At 35.6% G+C, this 10,000-nt stretch overlaps 1 protein-coding gene across 1 annotated transcript in view; it reads right to left on the bottom strand.

Annotated features, from left to right (window-relative positions):
• Positions 1-10,000, bottom strand: part of LOC144972239 (uncharacterized) — a 318,601-nt gene that overhangs the window by 118,172 nt on the left and 190,429 nt on the right. Inside the window, exons 58-62 of the mRNA XM_078913282.1 lie at positions 7,480-7,616; positions 5,453-5,574; positions 2,964-3,173; positions 2,062-2,249; positions 1,336-1,469 (exon numbers count right to left, since the gene is read on the bottom strand). Coding sequence (XP_078769408.1) covers positions 1,336-1,469; positions 2,062-2,249; positions 2,964-3,173; positions 5,453-5,574; positions 7,480-7,616 — 791 coding nt within the window. The remainder of the gene's footprint in view (positions 1-1,335; positions 1,470-2,061; positions 2,250-2,963; positions 3,174-5,452; positions 5,575-7,479; positions 7,617-10,000) is intronic.

Here is a 10,000-nt window from a genome sequence, read left to right as displayed (position 1 = left end):
AGATGTACCAATACTTCTTGTCTCATCTTTATGGATTCTTTGTATACTATTACTAGTTTTCATTCTCTATAGAATGTGTATTCTCTCCTGAATGTTGGGTTGATGTATATCGTTCTATATAGAATGTGTATTCTCTCCTAAATGTTGGGTTGATGTATATCATTCTATATAGAATGTGTATTCTCTCCTAAATGTTGGGTTGATGTATATCGTTCGATATAGAATGTGTATTCTCTCCTAAATGTTGGGTTGATGTATAATAGAATGTGTATTCTCTCCTAAATGTTGGGTTGATGTATATCATTCTCTATAGAATGTGTATTCTCTCCTGAATGTTGGGTTGATGTATATCGTTCTATATAGAATGTGTATTCTCTCCTAAATGTTGGGTTGATGTATATCATTCTATATAGAATGTGTATTCTCTCCTGAATGTTGGGTTGATGTATATCATTCTATATAGAATGTGTATTCTCTCCTATATGTTGGGTTGATGTATATCATTCTATATAGAATGTGTATTCTCTCCTATATGTTGGGTTGATGTATATCATTCTATATAGAATGTGTATTCTCTCCTAAATGTTGGGTTGATGTATATCGTTCGATATAGAATGTGTATTCTCTCCTAAATGTTGGGTTGATGTATATCGTTCGATATAGAATGTCTTTTCTCTCCTCAGTTCTGGGTTGATGTATAGCATCCTCCTCTATAAAACAAATAAGTTATCTCCACTTTCTAATAATCTTTTTACTGTAATCCACTTGTCATCATCAAGCCACTCCGATATAATACTGTTTGGATTTGGTGGGTCACAGAAAGACACAAGGTCCATATATGGGTATTTAATTCAACTTGAATTATGGACTTCAACCCTGACCGAATACCATTTGGAGTCAAAGGGTCACACTGGAACAAGTTTTATCAATGCTTGTTTTCTTCTTGTACTTGTGGACATGAGGCAGGGACAAAAGCTTGTTTTCTGACGTTCCCCACAAAAATACTTCAATAAGAAGTTAATCTGAAAAACTAAGGATAACATGTGGTTTAAAAAAAAAAAAAAAACTGGCGATACAGCTCCAATAGAATAGCAGAAATAGTTTCTCAAAGCTCCAAAAAGTAATCCACACTTTTTATCATTTTGATGCCAGACTGACCCTTTTTTGTTTATTTTTCATTATTTAACCAAGAGAAATTGATAATAGTAAAATGTTACCTTCGTTTCTTTGTTTAGCCAAATAATTTAGTTTTGGAGTATTTTTGGCCGACATACCCCCCACATAAAAAACGACTTTTTGGTCCAACCTCCTATTCACTCTACATCATGGTCTTACCTGTCAGGCCTTGAAGATTGGTGTCCAGGGTGGTCATGACGGATGAGAAGAATCGCAGGAATTGTTTGAAGACTAGCCAGTCTGGGTCCGTGGGAGGGGCCGATATCTCTATCATCTCAATGTAGGAAAACAAGCTGGATGGATGGAGGGAACAAGGGAACATGTTTATAATCATCATCATCATTATCATCTTCATTGTCGTCATCAATATCATCATATGCGTCATTGTCATCACCATCCCAAAATACATGTCAGGCTGGTCAGCATCATTTCTTCCTCTCCTCCATAGAAACAGACTGACTAAGCCATAATACTGAGTATAACTGACATACGCATAATATATCAACTCTTTCTTGGCCCCATATAGTATGTCTATACACATGCTTGGTTTTTGGAGCGTCAAGAGTTTGTTTTTTTAACGGGATTGGGACCAAATCCCCAGCCCCCCCCCCCCCCCCTCTCTCTCTCCCCTGGCACAATGTCCAATAAATACCAGTAGTCACCATTTAACCAAAACACATCGCACTAAACATAAACTATTTCTATGGCAACCAGATTACCTTTTAAACTCAAGAGTTTGTTTTTTAACAGGATTGGGACCAAATCCCCCCCCCCCCCCCCCCCCCCCTCTCTCCCCTGGCACAATGTCCAATGAATACAAGTAGTCACCATTTAACCAAAACACATCGCACTAAACATAAACTATTTCTATGGCAACCAGATTACCTTTTAAACCCTTTTTCAAACAAGATGTCCTTGGTGGCGTTCCAGGCAGAGTGGACATCAGCCATTTTGGATCCAGACTTGATACCAGATTCTGATACGAGGTCACTCAATTTCTCCAGACTGGACATAAGGTCCACCCACTTGAACTGGTCATCATACATCTCAAATAGGTCAGACCGGACCATCATCTGTAATGTGACAAGACAACAACATGTGTAAACCATCAGCTTTACACGTTAAAGTAAATGTTAGAACACGGTCAAAAGTATTGGACAGAAGTTAATATAATAGATCTAAAAAAAAAAAAGAACAAAATACTAAAAATAGCACATTTTGATTCATAATGCTTCTCCAACCAACAACAAAAACAAGAAAGAATTTAAGCTTGAAACATTCCATGTTCTTTCTAGAAACTGTTCTATTCAATTTTTGTTCCATACATTTTCACAGGGACACCATTTTATATTTTTCTTCCACAAAGCCAACACGTTTTCCATTTTAAAAATGAGAAAGAGAGAAACACTTTAAACCCAAAATCCACTTCCTTTCATTTGGCAATTGAAAAAAGGCTGATATTTCTTTTTCTGAAATGTTTTCTCTGCTCACAATATAGAGTGACTGCATTTGTTACCCTTGATTGGCAAACACAATATAAATACAAAGACCTATCCACACCTTGCCTGTTTGTTTTTTAAAAATAAAGTGTGTGCTGTTGTGAGTTTTCCTCACACTCATAGAACCCATTCAACTCCAAAACCTAGTACCTAAAGGCATATTGCATTGATACTAGTGTACACTGTGTTGGACAGATTCTGTGACAAACACTTTGCTCATGCACTTCACACGTTTTACACCCGCGTCTGCTAGGACATTTGACACTACCCTATCAATGATGTCCATACCTTATCCAGTACAACATTTATCTGTGTCCTGCTGAGTCCCATCTCTTTAAACTTTTGCATCCAAGTAGATGAGTCTTGTGAACACACGACAGACAACACATCATCTGCTGTGACAGGAAGTCGTGGCATGACAGCCAGACGTTGTCTTACCATGTCACGGTATGCCTGGTCAACACACCAGCTGTTTGTGTTCCTGTCCAAAGTTTTAATCTGGAGGGAAATGGAGACATATCATATCATGTCATGTCATATCATGTCATATCATATCGTATTGTATCGTGTCATGTCATGGCGTGTCATATCATATCATATTGTATCGTGTCGTGTCATATCACATCATATTGTATCGTGTCGTGTCATATCATATCATATTGTATCGTGTCGTGTCATATCATATCATATTGTATCCTGTCGTGTCGTGTCATATCATATCGTATCGTGTCATGTCGTGTCGTGTCATATCATATCGTATCGTGTCATGTCATGTCATGTCATGTCATATCATATCGTATTGTATTGTGTCATGTCATGGCGTGTCATATCATATCATATTGTATCCTGTCGTGTCGTGTCATATCATATCGTGTCGTGTCATATCATATCGTATCGTGTCGTGTCGTATCGTGTCATATCATATCATATCATATCAAGGAGTATCTAGGACAGCTGTCATTTGAATACTCTGTGTGGCTAAGTGGCCTTCGGACAGGTAGGTCCTGGGTTCAAGTCCGGCCTAGAGTGGCACATAATTGAGTCCTTAGGAAAGACTCTTTACTCATATTCTCTCATTGTACTCAAGTGTAAAATGAGTCAGGCATCATGTCTCATCCTATATGTTTAGTGCGGTTGTTGGCTTGGGACCCTTAGTAAAGAACTTTGAGCATATTTAGTGGAAATGCACTATATAAATGCTCAATTTTGGGGGGATTTTTTTTCGGGGGGGGGGGGGGATGTATTCAAATCTAATCATATCTACAATATATACAAATGATGTTGGATGAAATCATCACCATTCATTGGTCATGATACAAATGATGTTGGATGAAGTCGTCACCATTCATTGGTCATGATACAAATGATGTTGGATGAAATCGTCACCATTCATTGGTCATGATACAAATGATGTTGGATGAAATCGTCACCATTCATTGGTCATGATACAAATGATGTTGGATGAAATCGTCACCATTCATTGGTCATGATATAAATGATGTTGGATGAAATCGTCACCATTCATTGGTCATGATACAAATATGTTGGATGAAATCGTCACCATTCATTAGTCATGATACAAATGATGTTGGATGCAATCGTCACCATGCATTCATTGGTCATGATACAAATGATGTTGGATGAAATCGTCACCATTCATTAGTCATGATACAAATGATGTTGGATGAAATCGTCACCATTCATTGGTCATGATACAAATGATGTTGGATGAAATCGTCACCATTCATTGGTCATGATACAAATGATGTTGGATGAAGTCGTCACCATTCATTGGTCATGATACAAATGATGTTGGATGAAGTCGTCACCATTCATTGGTCATGATATAAATGATGTTGGATGAAATCGTCACCATTCATTGGTCATGATATAAATGATGTTGGATGAATTGTCACCATTCATTGGTCATGATATAAATGATGTTGGATGAAGTCGTCACCATTCATTGGTCATGATATAAATGATGTTGGATGAAGTCGTCACCATTCATTGGTCATGATACAAATGATGTTGGATGAAATCATCACCATGCATTGGTCATGATATAAATGATGTTGGATGAAGTCGTCACCATTCATTGGTCATGATACAAATGATGTTGGATGAAGTCGTCACCATTCATTGGTCATGATAAATATGTGATAAATGTAATTTGTCTGATAATATGGATGAAGTCGTCACCATTCATTGGTCATGATACAAATGATGTTGGATGAAAGTCGTCACCATTCATTGGTCATGATACAAATGATGTTGGATGAAATCGTCACCATTCATTGGTCATGATACAAATGATGTTGGATGAAAATGTGTCACCATTCATTGGTCATGATACAAATGATGTTGGATGAAAGTCGTCACCATTCATTGGTCATGATAAAATGATGTTGGATGAAATCGTCACCCCATTCATTGGTCATGATATAAATGATGTTGGATGAAATCGTCACCATTCATTGGTCATGATATAAATGATGTTGGATGAAATCGTCACCATTCATTGGTCATGATATAAATGATGTTGGATGAAGCTCAAAGAAGTAATCAACAATGAAAAGATGCAATGGAGGCTTCAATTTAATTCACAGACAAATGATATGGACGTTTTGGGTTTTTCCTTTATCAAGAAATCACAATGAATAAGATTCAAAAGATGATTGTGAGAAGCAAAGACCAGAGCAGTACCTCCACCGTCACAACCCCCCCCCCCCCCCCCAAATCAACGTAGACAAGTAGAGGCCTAGACAAAACATTACCTGTGGTTTGATGATGGCTTCGGCAATGGCCGCGTAATGGACATCAAAGTCCAACAGAACAGAGAGGAGGTCCAAGAAAGAATTTGGGTTGTCTGCCATGTTGGTGACGGTCACACCCTTGGCTGCATGGATGGATGGATGGATGGATGGATGGATAGATGGATGGATGGATGGTGGGTGGATGGGTGGGTGGATGGATGGATGGGTGGATGGATGGATGGATGGGTGGGTGGGTGGATGGATGGTGATGGATGGATGGATGGATGGATGGATTGGATAGATGGATGGATGGATGGATGGATAGATGGATGGATGGATGGATGCATGGATGGATGGATGGATGGATGGATGGATAGATGGATGGATGGATGGAAAGAGAGATGGAATGATAAAGTTATTACGGATCCTTTCATCATACATTCGTATATTATTGTGTACAGTAGAGTATACTTATAATGAACACCCTTAAAACAATGTCATGGAAATAACAAGCCAAAGTGATACGAAGTTCTGGACTGTAAAAACTAATGAACAAAAATGAAATAGAACAGTTTTAAAAAGGCATGACCTGCCAAATACTTCTCTGTCCTCTATCTGGATTTTAACTGATATATCAATGGTTTTTATTGTTATTTTTTTTTATGATTGGCTGAAGAAGGGTTTTGAGCCCAAACTGTTGTGTGTTTGGTATTTTGTTCTTTTTCGAAGCTATTATATTCATTTTTGTTCATGGCTTGGAAATAATAACAAATGCATTCTTATCTCCATTATGTCAATGCCATTTTTTATAAGTACAACCATTTCTAAAATCTATCTGCAAACAGTGGCCCTACAGTTGATTGAGAGAAATAGTTGTAGGAATAATGTTGTACCAATATGGATGGATGGATGGATAGATTGCATCATATCAATCATCTAACAATAGTAAAGCAATGTTGAGGATGCTAAGTGATAAGATAGGTACCACTGCCTGCAACAGTGGCCCTACAGTCCATTGAGAACAAGAGTTGTAGGAATCCTGTTGTAACAATTTGGATAAAAGTTTGGCATCGTATGAATCATCTTACAACAGAGTAAAGCAATGCTGAGTATGCTAAATGACAAGATGGGTACCGCTGTCAAATATTCTGGTCCAAGCAGTACATATAATACACAATTTGACCTTCTTAAGGTAGTGATGGATATTGTAACAGTGTTATTACAAAAAAATAAGAATGCTTAACAGGCGAATTAAACTGTATAGAATGGAAATTCGGTCTCCATATGAGCTGCTGGAGGGGAGGAAAATTTTTTTTGTCTTTTTGTTTTTAAGGGTATTACGGCGCTTGCAACACATTTAGGTCATATAAACGCCCATTAAAAAGGAAGAAAATTGGATAGTAAAAACATTCTAGATGTACAATTAAAAGGACTTGAGGAAAAAGTAAGATACAGGGGAAATGGTTGAAATAAGGAACAGATGTAGATTCCAAGAGTACACTATCAGTGACCCAAGAGTACACTATCAGTGACCCAAGAGTACACTATCAGTGACCCAAGAGTACACTATCAGTGACCCAAGAGTACACTATCAGTGACCCAAGAGTACACTATCAGTGACCCAAGAGTACACTATCAGTGACCCAAGAGTACACTGACAGTGACCCAAGAGCACACTATCAGTGACCCAAGAGTTCACTATCAGTGACCCAACAGTACACAATCAGTGACCCAAGAGTACACTATCAGTGACCCAAGAGTACACTATCATTGACCCAAGAGTACACTATCAGTGACCAAGAGTACACTATCAGTGACCCAAGAGTACACTATCAGTGACCCAAGAGTACACTATCAGTGACCCAAGAGTACACTATCAGTGACCCAAGAGTACACTGACAGTGAGCATGGTGACTGCGAGGATATACATGGTATTACAAAAGTTCCTATTTATTTAAATGTAATTGTCGAATCAAATGGAATTTTTATACTAGGACTAAGAAATACATTTTTGCTTCAAGCATGTCATAAAGAAAATGTTCAGTCACCTTGCAAGCCTTCAAATATCCGTATGAGTGGCATGAGGACGAGGGAATTTGTTTGAGACAGAGATTTGACAGCTTGTGGGTCTTGAGCTAGAGGTGTGTCTATGCCAATACCCAACAGTTTTATCACTTGGAAAATTCTGGGTGAACAAAAAATGAAGTATCAATTGAGTATATTCTATTATATTGCATTGTTTTAGACATTAAATAAAATACAGTCCTTCAGAGACATTTGGCCCATCGAGCCAGGCTTTATCTCGGTTACTTTAGCATGAAACGGGCAATAGCAATCGCTTGCTATCTTTTTGGTAGGCTTGCGCAAAGTGCTTTCCACCAAATCTAACAGAATCAGCTACCCTTCACTGCTGGGAGGGGGGAGACAGAGAGTCAGAAAAAAATCTCGATTGAACCTGGGATCGATTTCGCTCCCTTTGGTTTCAAGAGATAGCAGCTTTAAAAACCTTTAAATGCTCTTTGTATCTTCTGTACATCAATTATAGCTTTCAATGCTCTTTGTATCTTCTGTACATTAATTATAGCTTTCAATACTCTTTGTATCTTCTGTACATCAATTATAGCTTTCAATACTCTTTGTATCTTCTGTACATCAATTATAGCTTTCAATACTCTTTGTATCTTCTGTACATCAATTATAGCTTTCAATGCTCTTTGTATCTTCTGTACATCAATTATAGCTTTCAATGCTCTTTGTATCTTCGGTACATCAATTATAGCTTTCAATACTCTTTGTATCTTCTGTACATTAATTATAGCTTTCAATACTCTTTGTATCTTCTGTACATCAATTATAGCTTTCAATACTCTTTGTATCTTCTGTACATCAATTATAGCTTTCAATACTCTTTGTATCTTCTGTACATCAATTATAGCTTTCAATACTCTTTGTATCTTCTGTACATCAATTATAGCTTTCAATACTCTTTGTATCTTCTGTACATCAATTATAGCTTTCAATACTCTTTGTATCTTCTGTACATCAATTATAGCTTTCAATACTCTTTGTATCTTCTGTACATCAATTATAGCTTTCAATACTCTTTGTATCTTCTGTACATCAATTATAGCTTTCAATACTCTTTGTATCTTCTGTACATCAATTATAGCTTTCAATACTCTTTGTATCTTCTGTACATCAATTATAGCTTTCAATACTCTTTGTATCTTATGTACATCAATTATAGCTTTCAATGCTCTTTGTATCTTCTGTACATCAATTATAGCTTTCAATGCTCTTTGTATCTTCTGTACATCAATTATAGCTTTCAATACTCTTTGTATCTTCTGTACATCAATTATAGCTTTCAATACTCTTTGTATCTTCTGTACATCAATTATAGCTTTCAATACTCTTTGTATCTTCTGTACATCAATTATAGCTTTCAATACTCTTTGTATCTTCTGTACATCAATTATAGCTTTCAATGCTCTTTGTATCTTCTGTACATCAATAATAGCTTTCAATACTCTTTGTATCTTCTGTACATTAATTATAGCTTTCAATACTCTTTGTATCTTCTGTACATCAATTATAGCTTTCAATACTCTTTGTATCTTCTGTACATTAATTATAGCTTTCAATACTCTTTGTATCTTCTGTACATTAATTATAGCTTTCAATACTCTTTGTATCTTCTGAACATCAATTATAGCTTTCAATACTCTTTGTATCTTCTGTACATTAATTATAGCTTTCAATACTCTTTGTATCTTCTGTACATCAATTATAGCTTTCAATACTCTTTGTATCTTCTGTACATCAATTATAGCTTTCAATACTCTTTGTATCTTCTGTACATTAATTATAGCTTTCAATACTCTTTGTATCTTCTGTACATCAATTATAGCTTTCAATACTCTTTGTATCTTCTGTACATCAATTATAGCTTTCAATGCTTCTGTACATCAATTACAGTTTTCAAAGTTATATAACCAAGATTCAATTGAGATTTGACAATTTTTGGTACATATCTAGTTTCATATATGTATGTATGTATAAATAAATATATATATAATATAAATATATATATATATATATATATATATATATATATATATATATATATATATATATATATATATATATATATATATATATATATATATATATAAAACACAAATAAGTATATATTATCATAATCAAGAATTGTAGTACAATTTTGCCTTTTAACATAAGTTTGATATGTCAATGTTTGTACATCTAAGAGTTGCAATCTGCAATCAAGAAAGATCATAAAATACAAATAATATCGTATCCAATGTCATCATATATTATTTATCATCATACTCAAAAATACAAAAAAAAAAAAAAAAAAGTAGGAAAAGATAAAAACTATGAAAAAGTCTGTTTACAACAAACAGTGCATGACAAAACAGTGTATGACAAAACAGATAAATATTTACAAGTCAAAATTCGTCTTTAAAAATGTCAAAAAAACAGGAACAGAGCTTCTACCAAAAGGATGCTAAGGTTTACACACAATATAAAATGGCTAACAATTAAATT

Source organism: Berghia stephanieae, chromosome 5 (assembly GCF_034508935.2).
Source record: "Berghia stephanieae isolate SIO BIC M18660-M18661 chromosome 5, UCSD_Bste_1.3, whole genome shotgun sequence".
NCBI classification, from domain to species: Eukaryota; Metazoa; Mollusca; class Gastropoda; order Nudibranchia; family Aeolidiidae; genus Berghia; species Berghia stephanieae.
The sequence above is the reverse complement of the archived record's forward strand: the minus strand, read 5'-3'. Positions and strand labels throughout refer to the sequence as shown.